This window comes from Hypanus sabinus, chromosome 27, assembly GCF_030144855.1.
Source record: "Hypanus sabinus isolate sHypSab1 chromosome 27, sHypSab1.hap1, whole genome shotgun sequence".
NCBI classification, from domain to species: Eukaryota; Metazoa; Chordata; class Chondrichthyes; order Myliobatiformes; family Dasyatidae; genus Hypanus; species Hypanus sabinus.
This window is the reverse complement of record NC_082732.1, coordinates 26,511,836-26,537,977: the sequence shown is the minus strand read 5'-3', so window position 1 is coordinate 26,537,977 and position 26,142 is coordinate 26,511,836. Positions and strand designations below refer to the sequence as shown.

Below are 26,142 nucleotides of genomic sequence, written 5' to 3'. Positions count from 1 at the left end.
CTTCCATCGTTCCCTCAAATTTATCTGGTCCATTTCCAACACCTCCCTCCCCTTTTTTGATCTCTGTATCTGTCTCTAGAGACAGTCTATCTACTGATATCTTTTATAAACCCACTGATTCTCACAGTTACCTGGACTATATTATACTTTACCTTGTAAAAATTCCCTTCTCAGTTCCTCCATCTCCACTGCATCTACTCTTGGGATGAGACTTTTCATTCCAGTACTACTAAGATGTCTTCAACACTGCCCTCACCCACATCCTCCCACTACCACACCAGGGATAGAGTTCCTCTTGTCCTCACCTATCACCCCTCCAGCCTCCGTGTCCAGCACATAATTCTCCACAACTTCAGCCACCTTCAACTGGATCCCACCGCCAACAACATCTTTCCCTCCCCCCATTTTCCGCTTTCTGCAGGGATTGCTCCCCACACAAGTCCACTCATCCATCCACACTGATTTCCCTCCTGGTACTTATCCTTGCAAGAGGAACAAATGTCATACCTCTACATCTCCTTCTTCACTACCATTTAAGGCCCCAAACAGTCCTTCCAGGTGAGGCAATGCTTCAGCTGCGAGGCTGGTGAAAACATCTTCTGTATCTGGTGCTTCCGGTGTGGCCTCCTGTATATCAGTGTGACCCAATGTAGACTGGGAGACCACATCGCTGTGCACTTATGCTCCGTCCGCCAGAAAAGTTGAAATCTCCTGGTAGTCACCCATCTCAATTCTACTTCCTATTCCCATTATGAGATGTGAGTCCATGGCCTCCTCTACAGCCGTAATGAGGCCACACTGAGGTTGGAGGAGCAACACCCACCTTATATTCCGCCTGTGTAGCCTCCAACCTGATGGCATGAACATCGATTTCTCTAACTTCCAGTAATTTCCCTTGTCTCCTTCACCATTCCCCTTTCCTGTTTTCCTCTCTCACCTTATCTCCCCATCAACTCCCTCTGGTACTTCTCCTCTTTCCCTTTCTTCCATGGTCTTCTATCCTCTCCTTTCAAATTCCCCCTCCTCCAGCCCTCTCCCTTTCACTAATCAACTTCCCAGCTCTTTACTACACCCCCTCCCCCTCTTCCAGTTCCACCTATCACCATTTACCTTCAAATTGTTCCTCACCTCCCTCAACTCCGATTTCTCCTCTTTCTTTCCAATCCTGATGAAGGGTCTCGGCTCAAAACATTGACAGTTTATGCTTTTCCATAGATGCTGCCTGACCTGATGAGTTCCTCCAGCATTTTGTGTGTGTTGTCTTGTTAATCAGAGGAGAATGGTTGAAAATGACAGAAAGGCGACAGTAACTCAAATAACCACATGCTACAGCAGAGGTCTGCAGAAGAGCATCTCTGAATTGACAACACTTTGAATTTAGAAATGGAGGGGCCACAGTAGTAGAAGACGGGGAAAGTTTGGATATTTCCCTTGTAAGCCTCAGGCGATTGAAGGATCAGATGGATGGGACGGTGAAGTGTCAAGGGTGGGGGTTGGATTTTGGTGGATCAGAGGGGTCTCACGTGGTCAGCCCCAGGGAAGGGATTAAGGTATTTGCCCTGAGGGGGCAGGATCGACCTCAGGAAGTGGTGGGATGGTATCAGATGGGGGTTGGGGTCAGAAGGTTGAAAGAAAAATAAGGTAATCCCAATCCAACATTGAAATGCGAAAAGCAAATTGCCACTGGAGTGTCTAATGACAGTCAGTCTCTGCAGAAATTCATCCACAAAGATCTAAAAGCAAAGCTGTACAGGGCACGAGGTTACCCCCGGCAAAACTGATATAGAAATTGAATCAAGTGCACAAAAGTGGTTTATGCCTGAAATTTTCAAGTGATCCAAATTTTAAAGTGATGCAAAACATCCTGGAAGTGATACTTATTGCATTTCATTCCAGAATAAAATTGCTTAACACTAATTTAAAAAAGCAACATAAAGTGATTGCATTTCTAGGCAAAGAACTCAGCTCGCTGTTGGGGGTCCCACTTTAAAGCAGTTTATCATCAGCTCAGAACTGATTACTACTGCAGCTACACCCTGTGAGAGAGAAGGCCAATGCTCTATCATTCAACACCAGCTGGCTCTATTCTATATACATAATTCATTTCCTCTGGCTACATTCACACTTTGACTTCAAACCTACACCATTTCTTTACACCATATATATTTATAAATTTCAGCTGAGTTTGTAACTGGAAATTCTTGTAGTTAGATTTGACACCAGCTGCAACAGCCCAATTGCAAAATTCATCTAAAGTGACAAAAGAGAATTCCACAATAGTCCTGTAAGTGCAAGCTCTGTCCAATGTGATACTGAGCTCCAAGGTCAAGAAGATGCCCATAACAGCAAGAGGTCATTGTAGTAGCTCTAAGAATAAACTGACCATTAAACAATTGTGATACAAACATTCACTCTTACTTGCTATGTAAACCGGATAAACTCGGGGACTGTACATCCTCATGTTGTAAATGCTTGCATTGTTTCTGCCAGTATCTGTAAATGTTCGTCCCAAGTATCTGCTGCAGTGTGGCCAACGTCCCCAGGTGAACAGAACAAGATTTGCTGACTGCATTTGGAGCTCTGGCTGTCAGATGGCATTGGCTAGCATTTGCTGCACACCTCCACTGTACGAGAGATGATAAAAAAAGATCAGCGTTACCACTTCCTTAAAGTTTCTTGAAAAAAGGAATATACTCTATAGGCTTAATTTCACACATTAAAACAATAAAAATATATCTCCGTTTTCTAACATTTTGTGGTTTCATTACTTTTTTTATTAGTTTCAGACTTTTTTTCGTTTTTGAGTTTCAAATTGCATTCAAAGGCAAGAACTAATTCTCTGCCCTAGAAACTTCCTCAGATATTCAGATTAATATACAGCTGGTACAAGGATGGCCAGAAAATCCTGCATAAATGACTGAAGCGTGGTGGAGGTAGGTACTCACAATATTTAAAAAGTAGTTGGATGAGCATGCGAATTGCCAATGTTACATTGCTAATGGGTGACAGGGTGGAGATATGTCTCTACCAGAAGTGAATGGTACTCCTTCCCTCCGCTAGCCAGCAGGTCACCCCTGGGTAGTACCTGCTTAACCACCACCATTCCCCCTCCCCCCACCCGATCAAGGTCACGTGAAGCTATGGAAGCAGGTGGTGGGTGGTCGTACGAGCACCTGGTGCATAACACAAGACCTGGTTATGCGACCACTGACGCCAGGCAGATAATCTCTGAAAAGTATTGATAATGGATGTACAGTCTCCATCTTGTAAAGACACTGCCAAAAAGAAGGCAATGGCAAACCACTTCTGTAGAAAAATTTGCCAAGGACAATTATGGATCACGGTCATGGAGACCATGACCGTCCATGTCATACAACACAGCACAAGATGTTGACGATGATGACGACATTGCCAATAAATGGGATTAGAATAGATGGGTCAGCATGGCATCCCACTTTGTCTGCCTCCTCTTCCAGCTGCCTATCACCTCTCTCATGATTCTCCCTTCTTCTATTACCCATAGTGCTTTCCCCTTACATTCCTTCTTCACCTTTCCTGCCTATCCCCTCCCTGCTTCCCTTCCACCACCCCTTGATCTTTCCTCTGATTGGTTTTTCACCTGGCACCTTCCACCCTCCCTCCACTTTCTTTATAGGGCCCCTGCCCCATCCTTCTTCAGTCCTGATGAAGGGTCTCGGCCCGAAATGTTGACTGCTGATTTCAATGGATGCTGCCCAACCCGCTGAGTTCCTCCAGCTTGTTTGTACGTGTTGAAGTGAAGGGTTGAAAGGCCTGCTTCTGAACTGTATGTCTATGTTCTCTGCTTTAATTTTTATTCCTTTGTTATGAGTCATCCATGAGTAGCAGAATAAAATCACAAAAGTTTTAACTGCCAAAAACATTTAATAAATGCAAGTAAACCAGCAATTGGAAGTAAAATTGTGTGTGTGTTAAATATGTATCATTGTATAGGGAATAATAAAGTTTTACTAACTGTTAAGGCTTTTAGATAATAAGGCACTTCACTTTTTCCTCATCACCAGACTTAAGTATTAACATCAACACTGTACTCTCCCTCCATGACCAACCAGCTCTTCCCCACAAAACCACACCATCGCATTACTCAAAGTCCTACTTTATATTCATACTTCAATATCCAATGCATAAACCTTCATGATTGCACATGTTACTAGCAAAGCTGGGGTTCAAATTGTGTGGTTTTGGCATCTTGCCTGCTGATCTGTTAGCTAGGAGAATTTCAATACAATGCAGCTAATTCATGGGATTTACAGAATGCATTTAAGCCACTCAAATATATTAAACCAAACTCCATTCTCTTCCACAAACCTCAGTAGTTTTGTTGGAAGTGTGTTGGAGACAGGAAGGAGGAACTATATATGGAGTGATAGAATGGGAGCAAAAATCTGAATTTCCATCTAAAAACCAGCATCTCACTCATTTGCATTTAGACACCACATAGAGGGGAGAGGCACTGGGAGAAGAATGACCTAATAACTAAGTAATTTAGAGTTAACCATACAATGCCTATAAAGGCCTGCCCACATGCCTACTATTAACTCTTTATGGCTTAGTTGATTGCTACACTCACTTGATTAAAACAATGAACCAGGACTCGTCTGTATTGAATTCTCTCCAGAAATTGCTTCTGCATTTGGGTGAACTGTACAGCCCAATGCAATGCTTGCAACCCTTTCCTCAATAACTGGCGTTTCTGCAGCGATATAGCTGAAGCGTAGCGCTGTTGCGTGGAATTGTGCCAAGCACAAAGGCACCGTGATAGGAGTCTTTTGTGATATGATTTTAAGCAGCTAAAGAAAGGAAATATCAAAGTCAGTTCCACACATACACATAACTTCGTACCTAAGGGGAACAACGTACCCAACTTTATCAATGATCGTCAATGAAACTTCTAAATTAAATAGGATCTCTTTTCCTTGCCTGCTCATCCCAATTTTCTTTCCTCATCTTCTGAAGGTGCTAACTCTTCATGCTGTTCTCATTGGCTCTTGTCTCACCACTTTCTAGGAACTCTGATATCATTTCCACTCAAATGAACAATGGAACCCAAACTAAACCCATAAAGCAACATACTGCATCTATAGATTTTCTCAAGTTTTTAAACCCATGAAGGTCAGGTTTTTAAACAAGATAGGACATCCAACAAACTCAATCATTGTCAAGCTGGTTAATGATCAATCAACAAAAAGTCTTAAGTGGTCAAGAACAAAGGTGAAGTATGAACTAGAGTGAACTTTTCAGGTAAATCGTCACTCTTCAGAACTTGTCCAATGAAAAGACCATTGACTTAGATGTTAATTCTGATACTTTCTCCATGGAAACTGTTTGACCTAGAGTGAGTACCATCAGTATTTTCTGTGGTCATATACAGAATTTCCAGAATCTCCAGTAATTTGGTTTTGCAAAAATCTTGCTCTGCTCAGTGGGTATTTTATTGTTTTCAGTTTAAGATCTGCTACTGAAGACACGCAACAATGCACTGGTGGTTCATAAAGCAAGAAATACAAATAAATTATCAATAACACTCATTGTTATTTTTGTCTCATTGTAATGGTGTCTCTTGTAAAATGTGCCAATAATGAATGTTTTCTCCCCCTCTCCCTCTCGACAAAAACACTTGGGAGATATGAAACAAAATTCATCTTTTCAGCAGGCAACAGTTATCAGTGAAACTGTTTCATTTGACATTCACAGCTTATTTATACACTGTACATATTTTGTTACAATCATATGGGTGCACCTTAAAATTCCTCAATTTTACGAGCATCAAATGTTTAAACATTCTAGTGTTTGGATGGTAAAACATACAGAAAGAATTCCATTTTCATTTGAAGCATTTGCCTCTTTCAAATTGGTTTAAATTATTTTTCAAAGTATAGACTATAAACTTACTCCCCAAATACAAAATTTATTTTGTCCCAAACCAATTCTGGTCTACCTGTACAGACTGTAAGATTTGATTGTAGTAATGCTATTTCCATTACACTCTCCTTAAGCACACAAATCTATCACACAGAGATTTATTCTACATCAGGCTACTCCTAACCCGCTGAGCCCCATCTGTACTCATCTCCATAGAAACGCAAAAGTACAAGAGACATCCCACTGACCCTGTGTTTTTACAGCGGGAAACAGACACAGTCTAACAGCAGTTGCAGCAAATGCTTCACTTAATAGGAACACTCAACAAACTCCAGCTGAGATGGGAATGAGATGCTGACTAAATCATCTTTCAAATGGTGCTCACCCAAATGTTTCATTACCAAGACTTGTCTACAATTTGCTCTCAAAGGACATAAACTCAAAAAAGGCCTTTTGCTGTGTATGATTTTGGCAATATAGTGCTGAAAATAGCCAAATGATATTTTGTGTTTCTGTGCACTTTGAAAATATTTTTTCCTAATTCAATGCAAATGGATTTTTTTCTGCATCAGGCAAAATTAATATTCCTATTACCTCCCAAGAACATACAGCATACAATCTTCAAGGCGTTTTCTAACTTGCACTGCTCATAATTAATAATGGCCACATCTCTGACATTAACTCATTCAGTGTTCACAGTGAGATCACCTCTACATTGGAGGAATCAGATGTAGGTTGAGTGATCACTTGGATTCAGTTTGCAGGATTCATCCTGAGCTTCCTGTTGCCTCCACTTTAATTCTCCACTAGGCCCACTCTAAACTATCGGTCTGGTGACCTGAACTGTTACAGTGAAACTCAACAGAAGTACGAGGAAGAACATCTCATCATCCATCTGAGCATGTTGCGGCCTTCTACTCTGTAGGCAACTTAACTTATCTGTCTGTATCAGTTGTCCATCTGTGATTTGGTTCAGTTTATTTTCTCCCTGCACCCCCTTCCCCTCCTGTTTTCCTTTCTCACTTTGGAATTGGAAGATATGATTGCCTGTAAGAAGATGAATCTCAAGGTTGTCTTTGATAATACAGTAAATGTACTTTGACTTTGAACTTTGACCTGCCAGGCACTTCATCCTGCTCCATATTTACAATTCAAACTCTTTTACCAATCTTCCACTCTCTACGTGTTCCCATTCGCTTATTGCACAGATAACCAGATTTACAATTTATCCTCATAGTCACCCTCATTTTACCCAGAGGAACTCCCCCTCACCCATCTTCACTGCAGCTTAATACCTCCCCTTGCCGTTTCTGACACAGGGTCTTCAACCTGAAATACTAACTTTGTTTCTCCTTTCCTGACCTGATGAGTACTTTCCATTTTGTTTTACCTCTATCCTGTTAAGATCTAAGAGTTAAGAAAACCAAGAAGGCAACCATTTGATCCATCATTCTTATATCAGCATTTATAGAGATCTAACCAATTAGCCTCAATCCATTGAACTTTCTCCAAATTCCTGCAACTTCTTCCAATATGACTATTTACTAATTCCAATCTTAAGTCAATATTGAATATGGTTCCATCATCATTTCAGGTAGCATATTTTCTTTTCTTTATCATCTCTGGTTGTTTCAATAATGTGTTTAGTCTGTGGATGTCCACCCTTTTACTAATGGAAACAGTTTCTCCACATTTACTCAATCAACACCTTCATAAGTTTGAATGCATCTATTAATTCTCCTCTTAAGCTTTCAGAGAAAGTAACTGAAATCTTTTACCTCTACTATCATTCTTATAAATCTTGTCTACACCCTTCTTAAAGCCCTAGTAGTCATTCTAATGTGTGGACATAATATTCTAGCTGGGGCCTAACCAGTGTTTCATAATGATTCAGTACAGTAAGAGTGATGCTGGATAATAAGTAAAACAAATTGGTTCTGAAAGAAAACTGTGTAACATTACATCCTTGTAACCACTTAATAGGAGCAAATGCTGAATATAATTATGAAATTATATTGGCACATTAGTACGATTCCAATCCCTTGTGCATTGCCTGAAATTAGACATGATAATTAAACATAGAAAAAAGTGGCCATTATCTTAAAGCATAAACTCCAATTTGCCATCTGTGACTCATCCTGAAATTCATAAGTGTAGCAACCCAAACTTACATTAATTAGGTCTTTACAATCTCAGGTCTGACAGCATAAAATTAAATCCAACAAAATCATAAAGAATGGCATGGCTGCAGTTAGTGCTGCTGCCTCACACCTCCAGACACCCAGAATCGATCCTGACATTGGGTGCTGTTTGTGTGGAGTCTGCAGTGTGACGTGTGGGTTTCTGCTGGGAGCTCCAGTTTCCTCCCACATTCTAAAGGCATACTAGTTCATTATTTTAATACTGCAAATTAGTGTAATTTAGTTTCGAAAGAACTGTAGGAGAGTTGATGGGCACATGGAATATAAGGAAATAAGAGGAACAAAGTGGACAGATTTGTTCTGATGGGAGATGTAATGGGTTGAATAGCCTTCTTAGTGCTTAATAAATAAGCAGTTAATTTGTTTACAACAAAATTGCAAACCTACCTGAGTTTGTAATCTGCCAAATAAACACTAGATCTAATTGTACATATTTGTTCCCATATTTGAGCACTATTACTGCACAGGGTCAGACCAAGACAAAAACAAACTTTGTACAACAAAAAGTCAATACATGTCCCAATAAATTATGGGAACAAATAAATAGGTTACTAGCCTTTAAAGAGAAATTCTAATAGTTGTTTCTGATGTCAATTTATGTTTGATCAATTGTTGTTATTGTTCCTTTTCACACCTTGTTGGATGTCGGCAGCATTTTTGCTGTTTCCATAGCATATGACAGTTTTTTTATGAGGCCGAGTTGCTAGCTCGACACTCAACCCATCACAGATGGAAAGCATGCAAGGAGCCAGCCAGATTCAAACTCGGGACCATTTGCCTTGAAATCCGGTGCCAATACCACTACACTACCGGGCGTCTATGTTTGATTAATGACCCTGGTACATTATCTGAGCTAACCTCACAAAAAAAAGGTGAAAGTTGATTTCATAAAAGAACACCCGAGTTTGGCAGTGTGAGGGAAAGTAACTAACATTAATAAAGAGTTAGGCCTAGAAACTGTAGTATATTAGAATGAGATAGCAGCAGGGAACCAGTGGTTATTTAGTCATTTGTCTAATGCTGCAAATTTTAGTAACATCCAAGGTTCAGAGCCTCTGGAACAACTAAACACCAGTGCATATTTTCTTTACTGAAACCAGAATGAGGCATCAGAGCACCGTGCTATTTGGTCAAGGGAAAGCAGCATTGGAGCTTGATCACGGAAGGTTGGGGTGATAAGGAGCCCCATCATAGATGTGTTGGTGAAGGGGAAAATTAGAACCCTATGATGAATAGTCAAGGGGTAAGGAAGCAACAGTGGTTGGAAAATGGAAATGGGAATGGGAGACATCAGAATTTAATATATGGCTAATTTTGAGATGGGAATTACATTAATCAGTTAGATATTGTGGCAGTCAGAAATACAGAAATACAGAAGTCGGGGAAATGGCCTAACGAATACAAAGTACATAAGGGAGTTAATAGGGTTTTCTGTCCAATTTTCCTCCAGGAAGACCAGATTGTTCAAATTAACCTAAAAAGAACGTTGCTTGAAAAATGATATCATACTGTGCAACACAAATCACAAATTACATTGGAAAACATAAGGATGTCACACTATAAGAAGTATTAGATCAAATTTCTAGAATGCTAAATGACAGAAATTACCATTATATTTCACACCAAAATAAATCATTTGTCAATTATATAGTGAAAAAAACACTATCATATAATTACGTTTCCAGACAAGTCAGTAACATGGGCCTTGAGGAAACGGAGCACAAAGAAGTGCAAGAATATTGGTTAAACCTTACTTAAATACAGTCATTAATCAAAACAGTTTCAGTGCTCCTGTCATTACAATTGGGTGTTATTAATCCAGCTGCTTACTGATTTGTAAAGATCCTTTACCACTTTTACTAAAAATATTGGAGAGAATTACAGAATTGTCAAGTGTATTCCTAAAAGGCTCTAAGCCTGGAATTAAGTATTTGTTCCTCTTAAGAGTTCTCTTGTTATTTCTTGGTGGATATCAGATTTAAAATTGTTAATTGAATGGGACACATTTGCACTATTTTTATACAAAGAAACATTTCCTAACTTCTTTGCTAAATAACCAATGCTCTAACTTTACGGTTATGTCTACTATCTACACTTTCACAAGCAAAGAAAAAGTTCAAGTCACATTTATTGTTATATCAGAAAATAGTTTCTACATCAGTCCTTCAAAGTATTCCTTAATTCAATGGAATTGAAGACATTTAGTTAATCTCTGCACGAAATCTTAACTCTTTGAGCCCTGATAGCATTATAATGATTTGTACTGCACTCCATCAAAGAACAGTATTTGAAGATGGCTGTACAGATAGACAGGCATTTGAGACACTGGACTTCATTTGTTGTATCACTGGATGTAGAAGTAGGAGGTTATGCTCCAACTTTATAAAACTTTGGTCAGACCTCAGCTGGAGTACTATGTGTAATTCTGGTCATCAAGGTATAGAAAGGGTGTAATAGTGCTTGAGAAGATGCAGAGGAGACTCACCTGGTGAAATATGATGAATCTCCTAATTCAATGCACTGAAAATGAAGGTCCATATCCTATATGACTTCTCAAACTACATTAACTACCTGTATAACAGCAGTTCATTAGTGATGGGAGGCTGGAGACGCAAGGCCATTTCTTGCTGGAGTGGGAGTGGTTAAGAGGAGAAATGATTGTGGTAAATAAAATCATGAGGGATACAAATAGGGTACACTGCAGGAAACCTTTTCCTTGTATCAGAGGCAGATAAATCTGGAGGACATAGGTTTATGAAAAAGGGAAATAGGTTCATAGGGGATAGAAAGGATACTTTCTTCACACAAAGCATAGCCAGCTTCTGGAATGTGCCTGCTGAAAGTGTGATTGAAGCTGTCATTGATAATATTTACAAACTGCTGAGATGAACACTTGAGACATTGAGTAATGGACCAAGTATTGGGTGATGTGGTAACATAGAAAGGTGCCTGCTGTTTCATATGAACAAGTTATGCAAAAAGACCTTTTCATGCTGTATAATTTTAAGATTATATTCTTTCCAAAGTGCTGTGCTGAAAACTACATAAATATGTCTCAGCCTAACCTGTGTAACTATAATAAAGCTTCCTTCCTTACCGCTTGCTCTTAATTTGGAAAGACTGCTTCAAACATTATTTGCAATTTTAGTGATCTATATAGATTAAGATACAAGTAAGTCTCTTCCAATCTTCTCTCCATCAGCTTTGTATTTTAAATAATATTTTTATCTATTCACATTGGGAACAAATTGGGCAAGAATCACTTAAATATAGCAGTACCCCTTTATAATTTAATCTCCCAGTCTAAATTCTTAACTGTACCACAAATCTTTGTGATATTGTCAGCTTTAGTTGTGTAGGTCTCTTTGTGTTATCCAAGTAATTAATGAATACAGCTGACTACAGGGGCCAGCAATCATCATTGCAGGGCATTCCAAGTCATTTATTTCAAGTAATGATCACATACCCAATATCTCCACTCTGTTAATCACCTTATGAGATCAATAACTTGTCCTCACTTCCAAGTATAACAGTAACTAAGAGTAGACTGGAAACAAGAGAATGCAGATGCTGGAATTTGGAGCAGCACACATAACGCTGGAGGAACTTAGCTAACATTTATGGTAAGAAATGGATTGTCGATATTTTAGGTCAAGAGCCCTTATATGGGCTCATCTAGCTATCCTGAGGGAGGGTTTTGACCCAAAACATCATCTGGTCGTTTCTCTCCTTAGGTGCTGCCTAACTCATTAAGTTCTTCCAATACCTTCTGTATGGCTTAGCTAACAGTGTCAAATGCCTTCAGGAAATCCATGTGCAGCTTTTTCAAATGAATGCATTGTGCCAAATCCAATCTTTCCTACCTGTTCCTTTGAAGCATTATTTCTAGTACGTCAATACAAATCATAGGGTTATAGAGCACTTCAACACAGAAACAGATCCTTCAGCCCATCTAGTCATCCCATCGATCCAACTGGGACCATAGCCCTCCATACCCTTCCTGTCCATGTACTTATCCAGATTTCTCTTAAATGTTGAAATCAAAATCACATCCACCACTTCCATTGACAGCTCGTTCCATGAACTGAGTGAAGGTTGTCCCCAAGATGTTTCTTAAATATTTCACCTTTCCCCTTAACTAATGACTTCTAATTCTATTCTCATCCAAACTCAATGGGAAAAAAAATTCTTTCTCCAACATCTATATTGTCTTGACCATTCTGGTAGTGACTGAGACTGTCTGTAATTGTATCAAAGAGCTTTAAATATCATTCATCCAGTCCCCACACAATGCTGTACCTCTCCACTGGTGTCTTTGTCCTATCATTCAAAGAATATCCACGAAGTTTCATAATCTGTTAAACAAAAGAAGCCGCAATGTACTGTTCAATAGCTTAAGACAAGACAATGTTAGAATCACAAACTTGTGTGTGTGTGTCTATGTATATATATATATATATATATATATATATGTATAGTTTTATCTTATTAGTAACATCCAGTTAGATGGGTTATCAGTTCACTTCTGACTCCTGTTTCTGTAAATTTTCATCATTCAAAAGGTGAAATATTTCTGTGTGGATTAGCTCAATAGTTAAATTCACGCACTTTGGAGGATTAATTAGATTTGTTATCTATAGAGGAATTACAAATTAAACACTGAAGTGCTTTCTCTCACAATACATTTTTCAATGTAATTGTACAACATCACGTCAGATTTGCAGACTTCAAAGAATTACTTCCTTCTCCAGCTCCCCAACTGAGTCTACTCTCACTGATCAGCATCAGAAAGGCCACTGCACCTATTCAATAATCAGGAAGTGGTCCTCTCACCAACATATAATGTAACTCAAATTTCACATGATGATATAAAAAATATGTGGATTGTATAATTCTAGTTGGCTCTAAATGTCATGATCTTAAAAGTAATTTAAATATCTGAGCAGAAGTTAGGAGTGGGGCATTCACTTGTTCTGCAAACTGCCATTAGCAAAATAGTGTACAGATCTGTATGCTATTTAACTGTTGTAGCATTCAGGGCAGTCACAATCTTGGGTCTAACCCAGGGATGGTCAACCTGTGGCGCATTGGATGATTAGAAGTGGTGCAATGAACAGTGGGAAAATTAGTTCTTATTTATAGCGGGTCTGTCAAGAAAACCGTTGTGCATTGTTTGTGAAAACAATTTCTTACATAATAGAAGACATGATCTTAATAGACACTATAAAACACAATATCAGAATGAAATAGAAAGAAAACTGAAGCTAGTGCTTGAGTCTGAGTTACAGGAAGAATATGTGATTAAGAAAAAGGAAGAAATCAAAAGAAGACAAAATATATTTGTTAATAGTCTCATTAAGGTAAGTAATGTTTATCTTGTTTTTATATTAAATCAATATATCATGTAAAATTGCTAAATATGTCTGTATTAACATATTTTTACAAGAATTAAATGGGGGTACAAAAGTTGCATGGTGCATCTGAACTCATGCATGAAAAAACAGATGCATGGAATGTAAAAGGTTGGCCACCCTTGGTCTAAACAATGATAGTTTTGTTCACTCCAATTCAGATTATGCTATTCTTTCTTTCAGTCAGTTAAGGTGGAGAATTATGTTAATTCTGGACACTGAAGATCACAAAATAATGTTAAGGTATTTTAAAAGATATATAAAGGCAGTTTACTAAAAGCAGTACCAGGGATACAGAAAATTAAAAAGCTAGGATTGTTCTTCTTAGAACAGAAAATTACTAATGAGATTTAATAAAGGTGTTAAAATAACAAAAAACTAACAGAAAAGAAAATAGTATTTCCATTGGTACAATTGCCAGTAAACAGAACAATTGGCAAATGAATCAGAGGGCAGTAAATTATGAATTTTTAAAGACGTTAGTCACAATCTGGAGAACACTACCCAAAAAAGAAAGTTAAAGCAGGTTCAAGAAAGACCTTCAAAATTCAATTTGATAAATACATGAAGGCAAGCATTTGCAGAGCTGTGGGGAAAACAGAAATGAAAAAGACCAGAACAACTCTTTCAAGAAGTCTACAAAGACACAGCAGATAGAATAGTCCCCATCTGTGCTGTAAGATTTCATGATTCTGAAGCAGAGTAGTCTGATTTGCAGTGAGCTCCTGCAATCTTCACAGCAGCTGCTTTTTGATCTAATGATCAAACACATCCCCTCTATGATGTAGTGAAATAAATTTTGTAAGTTTCACTACATTCATAATTATTTTTCTGGCAAATAATCCACCAAACAGCATAACCAATAAATACAAAGATCCTCTCACTTGAAGCAATTAGAAGTCACCATAACCCAAATTCAAAATAGCTAACCAAAAAGTCATTGCACTCATCAAATCAGTTCCAGTGACTCAGTAAAAGAATAGATTTAATTAGATTTTGAAGCCGGTTTTAAGAGTTAGTAATACCTTCCAGGATAGAGGGACTGTTGAGATATTTGATTAGGCAAGGTTCATAATCGTCTTACCTTTAGCATGTTGCTGTCCATCAACGGGAATGTTTGCAGGAGCTGCTTTGTTGCAACATTGCCCTTTAAAAATTCCTTTAGAATTGGATCATGTACCCTATTGTACAAAGTGCTATTATCTTTTTGTTTCATGTTGAGGTCATTTTCTCCTTTATTATTTTCCTCTCCTCTTGAAGGGGTGGAATTTCTAAAATAATCTGAGATCGGGCTATTTCCCATTGCTCTTTTTCCAACTTCTGTTGACTTCAGGTTTAATATTTCCTTCTGTATATTCCTGTAGAAATTGTCCTGGGATGAATTGCTCTGCAAAGGTGTTAGAGGAGGATCTTCATAAACTGGAGTCTGGGCAGACTCCAGTATCCACAAATCATATGCAGCTCTGTGCTGTGTGGCGTAAGTATTATTCATGATGATAGGAAAATGGGACTTAACTTGATACTTCAGACTGGGATCCAAAAAATTATCTGGGGACTTTTCTGATAATTCTTTTCTAATTTCCACAGCATTTGAGAACATGTCTTCAGTACCTGATTTTTCTCTATCTTCTGGCACTCTCTGATTAGTCTCCATTTCAGTCATGCAGTCAGACTTTATGGGAAGATGACATAAAATGCCTGCACTCTTTTGACACACAGCATGGTGAAAGTCATGTGAATTGTTCATGTCCTTGTTAGGCAAAGTGAGTGTGCCTGACATTTTCAGGGTCTTTCTACCAGAAATAATAAAATGAGAGGTTCTGTGACAGTCATCCTTACAAACATCTGATTCAGAATTGATTATACCACTGTCAGCATTCTCGTGGATGTTGCAAATACAAGTTAAATTCTTAGTGTTTAAATGCTGTTCACGCACATGCAACAGAGGATGTGAATCATTCAGAAGAGAACCATTATGTAAAAGAGAACTATCACAGGCTGGTATCTTTGAAATACCTTGTGCTTTGCATTTATCTGGATACATATTTACTGAACATTTCATTTCCTCCCTTTCATTTCCAAGAGGCAAATTCAAATAGTTTAAAGGATTTTGGGTCACACGAATATCTGCAGATTTGTTTGAAATAGGCCTTGCCTTACACAGACTATCATCTAGGCTGAGCATTGAGCGATGGAGACTTAAAGATGCTTGGGAAGATTTAAACATGGAGTGCGGTGAGTTGGACTGTCCATTTTTCAATGATTGGCTTTTATTTGCAAAACCTCCCTGAGAAAGAGAAAGACTTGGAGAATCAGAAGTCAGTGAATCATAGGCTTCCAAGCGACTTGTACATTGAATGCCCTGACTGCTTAACTGATTTGGAGTTACATTCTCTTGCCCTTGAAAGTATTTTTTCTGTTTTCTGTTGATTTTGCTTATAATCTCAGCAAATCTCTTATTCCAATTAATGTTCATATTTCTCTCAGATCCCTGTAAGTACCAAACCCACTCTTTTTCTGAATGTTTGGATTCCACAAGGGAAGTAGAGTTTGTATTTCCTTTGTCTCTGATGGAATTTTGGAAGTTATGATTCTGTCTATAGTGTTCCACATTGGACTGCTGTCCACGATATGAAGCACTTGCTGGTAATAGAGGCACCAATGGCTGTCCATTGCCTTGAGAAACACAGGCCAAGTTGGTCTGCGCCAATCGCTGGTTGCAGACCGTATCTTTTGCATTGTGCCTTGTGCTGCTGTCTAACCACAACTGTACTGTGTTCTGTCTGAACTTGCCAGTACAAACTGATCTAGGTAATGAACCATAATATAACCCAGTTGATGGTTCATGGTTCTCTGTACAAGCTTTCATCTTCAGATTCTCCTGAATTTTTCTTGTGCCTAGAAAACATCAAAGTTTAGAAAAAAAAAGAATCTCAATGCAGAGAAAGTACAATTCAAAATCATGTGTATCAAAGCCCTTTATCTGAAGCAAGTTAAAATCAAAGGATAATCATCAAATACCAAAGAGATAAATAAAATTCTGGAACATGCTTAATGTTTTTTTAACACAGGTTTCACTCAAATGGATTAGAAATGAGGGTCTTTTCAAAGGACAGTGGAGTACCAAGATACTGAAGAAAATATGCTCTTCAAACCTGCATGAACATCAGTTTCTCTACTTCCAATAATTTCTCCCCTCTCCTCTTTTTCCATCCGCCATTCTAGCTCCCCTCTTACCTCTTCTTCTCCTTACCACCCTGTCATCTTCCTCTGGTGCCCACCATCCCTTTCTCCCATAGTCTTCTCTCCTTTCCTATCAGATTCTTTTTTCTTCAGCCTTTTACCTTTATCACCTATCACTCCCAGCTTCTTACTTCATTCCCCTTTCCTCTCAACACCCATCTTCTCCTTCACCTGGCTTCACCTTAGACCATAGACCATAGGAACAGAATTAGGCCATTCAGCCCAACGAGTCAGCTCCACCATTCCATCATGGCTGATCCTAGATCCCTCTCAACCCCATGCACTTGCCTTTTCACCATATCCTTTGATGCCCTGACTAATCAGGAAACAATCAACTTCTGCCTTAAATATACCTATGAATTTGGCCTCATCCGCAGTCTGTGGCAGAGTGTTCCACAGATTTACTACTCTCTGGCTAAGAAAATTTCTCCTTACCTCCGTTTTAAAAGGTATCCCCTCAAATTTGAAGCTGTGCCCTCTAGTTGTGGATACCCCCACCACAGGAAACATTCTCTCCACATTTACCCCATCTAGTCCTTTCTACATTCAGTAGGTTTCAATGAGATTCCCCCGCATTCTTCTAAACACCAGTGAGTACAGGCCCAAAGCTGCCAAACACTCCTCATAGGTTAACCCTTTCATTCCTGGAATATCCTCAAGAATCTGCTCTGGACTCTCTACAATGACATTTCCTTTCTGAAATACAGAGCCCCAAACTGTTAACAATACTCCAAATGCAGCCTGACTAATGTCTTATAAAGCATCAGCATTACCTCCTTGCTTTTATATTCTATTCCCTTTGTAATAAATGGCAACATTGCATCTGCCTTCTTTACCACAGACTCAACCTGTAAATTAACCAACTGGGAATCTTGCATGAGGACTTCTAAGTGCCTTTGCACTTCTCCCCATTTAGATAATAGTCCAACTATTGTTCCTTTTACCAAAATGCATTATCAGACATTTCCCAACACTATATTCCATCTGCCACATTTTTGCCAAATTCTTCCAATTTGTCTAAGTCCTGCTGCAATCACATTGTTTCCTCAGCACTACCAGTATTTCACCTTCATCCACAAACTTTGCCACAAAACAATCAATTCCATTAACTATATCATTGACAATGTGAAAAGCAGCGATCCCAATACTGACCCGAGGAACACCACTTATCACCAGCAGCCAACCAGAAAAGGCCCCTTTTATTCCCACTCGCTAGCTCCTGCCTGTCAGTCATTCCATTACCCATGCCAGTAATGCAGTAATGCTTTCCTGTAATGCCAAAGGCTTTTATCTTGTAAAGCAGCCTCATGTGTGGCACCTTCACTGTTCTCCTCTGTTCAGCCTGCTTGTTACTCTCTCGCAGAACTCTAACAGATTTGTCTGGCAAGATTTTCTTTGATAGAAACCAAGCTGACTTTGCCTGATTTTATCATCAGTCACCAAGTACTTTGAAACCTCATCCTTATAATAGACTCCAAAATTTTCCCAACCACTGTGGTTAAGTTAACTGCCTATAATTTCCTTTCTTTTGCCTTTCCTTCTTAAAGAGTGGAGTGACATTTGCAATCTTCCAGTCCTCCTGTTCCATGTCAGAATCGTGATTCTTGAAAAGTCATGACCAATGCATCTGTTATCTCTTCAGCAACCTCTTTTAGGACTCTGTGATATAGTTCATCTGGTCCAGGTGACTTATCCACCTTAAGACCTTTGAGCTTGCCTAGCAATTTTTCTTTTTTAATAGCAATTGCACACACTCCTGCTCCCTGACACTCATGGACCTCTGACACACTGTTAGTGTCTTCCACAGTGATGACAAATGCAAAATACATGTTAAGTTCATCTGCCATTTCTTTATCCCCCATTACTACCTCACCAGCATCATTTTCCAGTGGTCCAATATCAACCCTCACCTCCCTTTTAGTCTTTATATAACTGAAAAAAAACCTTTTAGGTATCCTGCTTTATATTATTTTGGAAGTTGTGATTCTGTCTATAGTGTTCCACATTGGACTGCTGTCCATGATGTGTAACAGTTGCTGGTAATAGAGGCACCAATGGCTGCCCATAGCCTTCATATTTCATCTATTTTGGTTGCCTTTTGTTGGATTTTAAAAGCTTCCCAATCATCCAACTTCCCATCACTTTTGCTACTTTATGTCCCTTTTCCTTGGCTTTTATGGAGTCCTTAACTTCCCTTGTCAGCCATGGTTGCCTACCCAAGCCATTTGAGAACTTCCTCCCCTGTGGGACATATCTACCCTGCGCCTTGTGAACTATTCCCAGAAACTTCAGCCATCTCTGCTCTGCTATCATCCCTTGCCAGTATTCTCCTCCAATCTACCTGGGCAAACTCCTCTCTCATACCTCTATAATTCCCTTCATCCCACTGCAATAATGATACATGTGAGTTATGCTTCTCTCTCTCAAACTGCAGTATGAATTCAATCATTTTATGATCACTGCCGTTCAAGGGTTCCTTTACATTAAGCTCCTTAATAAGATCTGGGTTATTACACAACACCCAATCTAAGAAAACATTTCCCCAAGTAGGCTCAAGCACAAGCTGCTCTAAAAAAGCATCTCATAGGCAGTTAACAAATTCCCTCTCTTGAGATCTGACACCAACCTGATTTTCCCAATCCCCTTGCATGCTGAAGTCCCACATTTCAATTGTGCCATTACTTTTATTACATACCTTTTCCAGCTCCCTTTGCAATCTTAACCCCACATCTTGGTTACTATCTGGAGACATATACATAATAGTTTTTTAATAGACCCTTCTAGCTTGCACACTTTCCCCACCCCCACATTTTTATTCTGGCTTTCTTCCCCTTCCTTTCCAATCCTGAAGAAGGGTCTCTGCCTGAAATGTCAATTCTTTATTCCTTTTCATAGATGCTCTTGGACCTGCAGATTTTTCCTAGAGCATTTTATGCGTGTTGCTCTATGAATTATTTGTGATGTATTTGTGGACAAACTTGGGCTGTTTTCTTTGGAGTGGTGGAGGCTGAGAGGAGATCGGATAGAGTTTATAAGATTGTGAGAGGCATAAATAGAGTAGACAAGGAGCATCTTTTTTCCTAGGGTAGAAATGTCTGATACTAGAGGGCATGCATTGAAGGTGACAGGCAGTAGATTCAAAGGGGATGTAAGGGGTAAGTTTTTAAATCTGAGAGCGGTGGCTGCCTGGTATGGTGGTAGAGGCAAATAAGAGACATTTAGATAGGTACATGAATGTAAGGAAGATAGAGGGATATAGATATTGTGTAGGTAGGAGAGATTGTTTTTTTATATACTTTTTAAGTGGGTTTGGTACAACTTTATGGGCTGAAGGGCATGTGCTGTACTGTTCTATGTTAATTTCCAGGAAATACGTTGCCATTACTTAACTATGAATTAAGTCAGTTTTTTTAATTAATCAGATTTAGTTCAAGGATAATTTGTTCATTGCAAAGGGATGCCTAAAACTCAACTCTTATTTCTATAAGGAGTGGAAGCAAGTTATTGAACCATCAGGATGATGACCACTGTAAACTCAAGGTGCCAAAAATGCTGAAGCACAAGTTGCCAAGGTCAGGATTTAGACATCACCTAATACACATTCTTCATGGGGTAAACCTCAAGAATTAACGTCTTCATGAGACTCAAATAAATGCATTTGAATCAGGTAATTTTGCCTTGATCTTATATTCAAGCAGCAAACTTACAGCAAGGGCCATAATGTCAGAAATAGGACTTTGATTTTTTTCCTCTCCACTCAGGGCACTTCAAATATATAACAGCAATGATCAGAAACCACTTGGTCTGTAATACACAGTATAATGCCAGGTAGTTTTTTCAACCGCTCAGGCATCGGAAAAACAATATTTTCAAATAACCTTCGGTGACAAATTCTTAACACCTTCTACTGACTTCCAGGTCTATCCTCTGCAATACTGACCCAAAATGTCAAAAATTCTTAAAACATGCACATTTTATGAGTTTTTTGTTCTTTAAGAGCATATTTGCACAAAGTCTTCTATATGGTTTAATTTTAGCAGCTCCAGCTCAGAGAAATATCACTCCCTCAACCTCATATCCCTCAAGCAATCCTTGAGTTATTTTGTAAGACTTCAGGAGTTTGAATGTACTGAAAAATTAAGAGAGTTGATGGAGAAATGTGATCAGGACTGGTTCCCAATATCAATAAGAGAATTCTTATTCTGAACTAAACCACTTTACACGCTGTACATTTTTGCTGTAAGAACAAGCTCGGTTTGAATAACAATGTTCTGTGTGAGGGAATATGATCTGTTTTCTCCAGTTCACTGTGTCTCAACAGTGCAAATGATAAAAATATCATGAAAATGGACTTTATATTGCATTGCAAGAAACCATATCCACAGCAGGTAAGTGTGCATGTATGGTAGGGGGTGGGGGAGAAAAAGAAAATGGTAATTGGTTCAAAAGATTCTACCCAAGCCACAGTACACAGAGAATTGGAAAATCTCCATCATACCTACTAATTTAGGATACAATGCATTTAGAAATGATTACGTACGGTACATTGCAGTGCGGTTGTTACTCCTTCCGTTGGCTGGAGATCTTTTTGTTTGAAAGAAACACTTAAGACTTTGGTGTTGTAAAGAAAAATGTGTCGTGTTGATCATCGACTCCTTTCCCAATTAATATTTGCCTTCACCTGAATTTTAAGCAGATCACACAGATATTCAGTGAATTGTGAAAAAGATTCATGTCAGGTTTGTTTCTGCACAGGCAACTCTGTGGTCTGTTCCTCATTATTCCAGGATTGTACTTAGCCTTATTAATGAGCTGGTAACCACGGAATAGTGCATGTTAATCTGATTAGGCATCTGGCAGGCAAATCTTAATAAATGTGCTACACACATTAAGTACACAATGCACCACATTCTGTTCTTTCAACCACTTATCACCTCCTGAATCTGTTTCCTGTTCTTATGTCATGTTCCTCTTTGATCCCATCCTAAAAGAATTGCTCAATCATTTAACTGTCCCCAAGAGTGCAAGACATTGTTCCTAGTTTATTTTCTTCTCCCAATTCTTTTCTTCTCTCAATACCCACTCTCCCTACCCATCTTCATTTTCTTCTTTTTCTTGTAAGGTTTAATGCCAGTCGGCAGACCAACATAGGGCACATTACCAACACCTATTCAGTTGGGAGTGTGGAGCAAAGAGTTCCCACCCCATCAAAAAACTCAAATAATATCAAAAAGTCTAAGTCTTATCAAGGAAGTCAAATATACACATATACGTTATGATAGCAGTGATAGATTAACAAACTTTCCATGTTAAACTGTGCATCTGCCTCAAAGATCTCAATTTAGTAATTAGATGTTTCCTTTGCACCTCACAGGAACTGCATTCAAATAATATATGGCACACCATTTCCTGACAAGTGCATTCCCTATGAATCCCTATATCATGCATTTTAATTCTGAACAAGGAATTATACAACTTAGTATGTCCAATACATAAATGTGTAAGTATAACTTCTTCCCTCTTTTTATACCCATCTCCCAGTTGAATTTCCACTATAGTCTGAATTTTATATAAATGCTGTACTTTCTTTTCCTTATCCCAACTTCGTAGCCACAGTGATTGACTTTTTAATTATGGCTTGCACCTCCCCTTTATACAAAGGCACCACGACATTTACATCCTCAGTTTTAAATAATTGTTTGGCTAGAATGTCTTCCACCTCATTTCCTTCAACCTCAACGTGGGCAGGGGCCCAGAAGAACTGGAGACTCAAGCCTGTACCCTGCAGCCTCAACAGATGTTGTCCAATCTCAAGAGGAATGTCTGGCCTTCAATTGAGATGTCAAAACTGAGAATATATCAGAGCACATTTAGTACATAATCGGGGTGTACTTCTTCGACTCCTTAGAGAACGTTGTTCCCACCCTAAATTTAATCTTCCTATCATATAAAAATCTTGAATCCAATTGAGCATTCTAACCACCTTTTCCAGTTTAAACAGCAACCCTTAACGTCGGCATCATAAGCTTTCTCTACAGCTGAGGAAACTGCTGATTGTTTATTATCTCGGGCCTTTCCAGTGCCAGATTCCAAACTGGACACCAAGTCCGTGGTGATTGCCCGTCGTCGTCCATCATCATCCTGCCCCACTGATCCCCACAGTCCTCCGCATCCCAAGGCTTTCCCACCTCCTCGCTTGACCGCCGTTTGGCTTGGCCACGCGGGTCTCGCGAGAGCCGCGGGCAGGTGGCAGGTGGCAGGTGGCCGGCAGCCGCGCACGCGCCGGGCCCCGGAGGCGGGAGGCGGGAGGCGGGAGGCGGGAGGCGGGAGGCGGGAGGCGGGAGGCCAGTTCGCCCTCAGGTAAGTTGACTTTTTAAACTCGGGTTTAGAACGTACAATACAGCAAAAAGAGGCCGTGAACATCAACCTGCTCGTAATATTCTGCATGTTGGAGGGGAAATAACTCGTTAAGTGAACAGGAATTGTTTTCTGAGCAAGTTATCTTTAAATGTAATATGTTGATTGCATAATCTCAAACAAATGGCAACCAGTTCAGGGGCAATTACATTAACCCTTTTTACCTGCTACAGTCTTTATATAAATTACTGTAGCAGCGTCGCAACCCAACTGTAGCATTGCATCATTGCAGCATATTCACCGTCTGGTAAATTCCCACAACTATAAATTTGCAAACCTGTACTAAGACTGCAAAATAACCCCACGGAAGTCATACAACACACCAAAATCACAGAGTTTAGTGGTCCGCTCAGAAATTAATATACACCATGTATGGCCCCAATTCCTTCCCCAGCCATTAATACACAGATATTCTTGAAACATAGCTAACATAAGTTTGAAAAGTTTGTTATGTACAAGAGGAATCAAGCTCAGTTCTTACTATTTATGGTTACCAGGCTATCTGAAATATTATCAGGAATTAAACTACAAAATAAAATTTGCCAGCTCGCTGAATTATCAAATTGCAGGATCAGTAATTCTGACCACTTTGAGAGTCAGGAGTGGGACTGGATGACACAATGGTTTAACATTGTGTGCCTTCTGCTCGCTGGCATCACAGTGTGACCATCGGGCAGGGGCAGATACCGGTAGACTCATTTCACTGTCACCTAAACAAACTCTAGCCATGTTGTTAATGATTAGAGGCAATCGATGCAGAAATGAATATCAGGACAAATTACCAGGGTCCATATTATACACCTGAAGCTTTTACTCCAATAATGCTTGCTTTGTTTTGATGACAGATCTGATTCTGATACAAACTCAAAAAGTTTACTCAAGATAGCAACATTTTAAACACACTATTGGGATTAGTTTAGTTTACTTTATCCGACGTGAACATCTTTCACTTCTGAGTCATCTCCCTCTCTTAATTCTCAAAGGGCTGAAACAAAATTAGGCACAAACTTGGCATTTTTGGCAGCGAGGTGAGCTCTGGATCACATATGTTAGGGCTATTTCCATGACAACAAGTTCTGCCATCAGCACTGATCTACTGCTGAAAATCTTTGTTGATCTCAACGCACACTCAAAGTTGCTATAACTTAGTTGGTCAACGCTTGCTTACCTTGGACTGATGTAGATCTGCATTGCCTTCGGTTTTTCATAAAATTGCTCTTACAAGCAACTCCATTTTTAACCTTTCCTGATTGATCTTGCATCCATAATGTTCATCACCAAAGCGCTGTAATTCCCATACACATTTAAAAAGTTCATTTATACTTATCTCTTTGATAAAGCCTTTATTCATCTATTTTATATGTCTTGGTGCGCAATGTCAAGACTCCTTTGAATTCCTCCGTGCTATACATTACATTAAACTATATACCTGTAAATACAATTTATTCTAGTTAAAGAAATTGCTGTTTAAAGGTGGTAAGAAAACAGCTGACATGGGATGTGCCAGATTTGTCACAGGTGCAGTGGTTTCGACATATCTGCTGTCTTCAACTTTGACATGAGGAAATGCACTGAGAGAAAGATTATCTGAAAAGCCTTCTTGGGAAAACTTAATGGGGAAAAAAAGTGGTAGGTGAGGGAAAATGTAGTAGTCCTTTACAAAACAATGCAGTGGGTCAATAAAATTCATGGGTCAGAAATGGTTTCTGGAGTTATTACCAATCTGTATAAGGAGTCCCTAAATCTCTAATTGGAAAACTTTACCTCTTGGCCCCACTATCTTTTTCACTGTGCTGCATCAATTTTTCAATTGGCACATAGCACAGGATAAAGAGTTGTGTAAAAATAATGCTTTGCTAAACTCCTCCTCTGATTTGTATATTCTTTATTTGAAAATCAATAAAAAGATTGAAAAATGAATTGAATAAAAAAATGCTAGAATATGGTTCTGGGAAAAGTGGTTCCCCCTGCATTAACATTCCAGATAATTATAACTTCCGTGTCCAAATGGATGTTCAGATAATTTGATAGGTCATTTGCCAACTACTTTTTGTTCTGGACGACATCAAGCTTCTGAGTGTATTTGAGTGTATCCAGGCAAATGGGGGTCGTCCATCACATTCCCAACTGTGCCTTGCAATTGGTGGAAAGGCTTATTCACTTAAAGGGCATCATTTGCTGTGAGCAAAGCTGCTCTGTGAGCCTTGGTATTTATGTGGCTGTTTCATTTAGGTTTCTGGTCAATGGTGAAGGCAAGATTGAGACACTTAGCAAAGGTGATGCCACTAAATTCAAGGATAGGCGGTCAAATGAACTATGAACTCCAATTCGTCCCTCAAGCTTGCTCTGCATTTAATAAGATCATAGCTGATCTGAACAAAACCACAAACTTATGCACAGTAACCTTTCACATCCATGCTCATCAATAATCTACTACAACTTAAAATAATTAAAGTCTTGTTCTCAGAGCACTTCAGAAGATCATTATCCCTAAAAATAATTCTGTCAACTTTTAAATTTTCAAACAGAGACAGTTCCCTGTTGGACCTCTTCATTACTGAAAGGTTGTGAATAAAAATGTACATTGTACAGATAATGTGTGTGTCCTCACTTCTGAGCTAATGAAAGAGGATAGGTTATTGATTAAGTAGCTGAAGATGGTCATGCCTAGGGCACTATCCTTGGGCTGAGATAAATAATCTCCAATAATCACAATCATCCTTTGTGTAAGGTATAATTCCAAGCATTGGCTTTTTTTTATCCTGAAGAAGGGTCTCGGCCCAAACTGTTGATTGTTTACTTTTTTCCATAGGTGCTGCCTGGCCTGTTGAGTTCCTCCAATATTATATGCATGTCGCTTTCATTTCCTGTATCTGCAGATTTTTTTGTGCTTGTGATTTTTTTTCCTCCTTGGTTTGTTCAGATCTTTATCAATGCTGCCTTGATGTCAGGATGCACACATACATAAA

General features: G+C 39.0%; 1 protein-coding gene across 1 annotated transcript in view; it reads right to left on the bottom strand.

Annotated features, from left to right (window-relative positions):
- LOC132382146 (uncharacterized) overlaps positions 1–22,959 on the bottom strand; it is a 48,730-nt gene extending 25,771 nt beyond the window's left edge. Inside the window, exons 1-6 of the mRNA XM_059952048.1 lie at positions 22,740–22,959; positions 21,297–21,437; positions 14,598–16,411; positions 12,402–12,457; positions 4,610–4,829; positions 2,419–2,624 (exon numbers count right to left, since the gene is read on the bottom strand). Coding sequence (XP_059808031.1) covers positions 2,419–2,624; positions 4,610–4,829; positions 12,402–12,457; positions 14,598–16,411; positions 21,297–21,405 — 2,405 coding nt within the window. The 5' untranslated portion in view covers positions 21,406–21,437; positions 22,740–22,959. The remainder of the gene's footprint in view (positions 1–2,418; positions 2,625–4,609; positions 4,830–12,401; positions 12,458–14,597; positions 16,412–21,296; positions 21,438–22,739) is intronic.
- Positions 22,960–26,142: the final 3,183 nt, after the last annotated feature.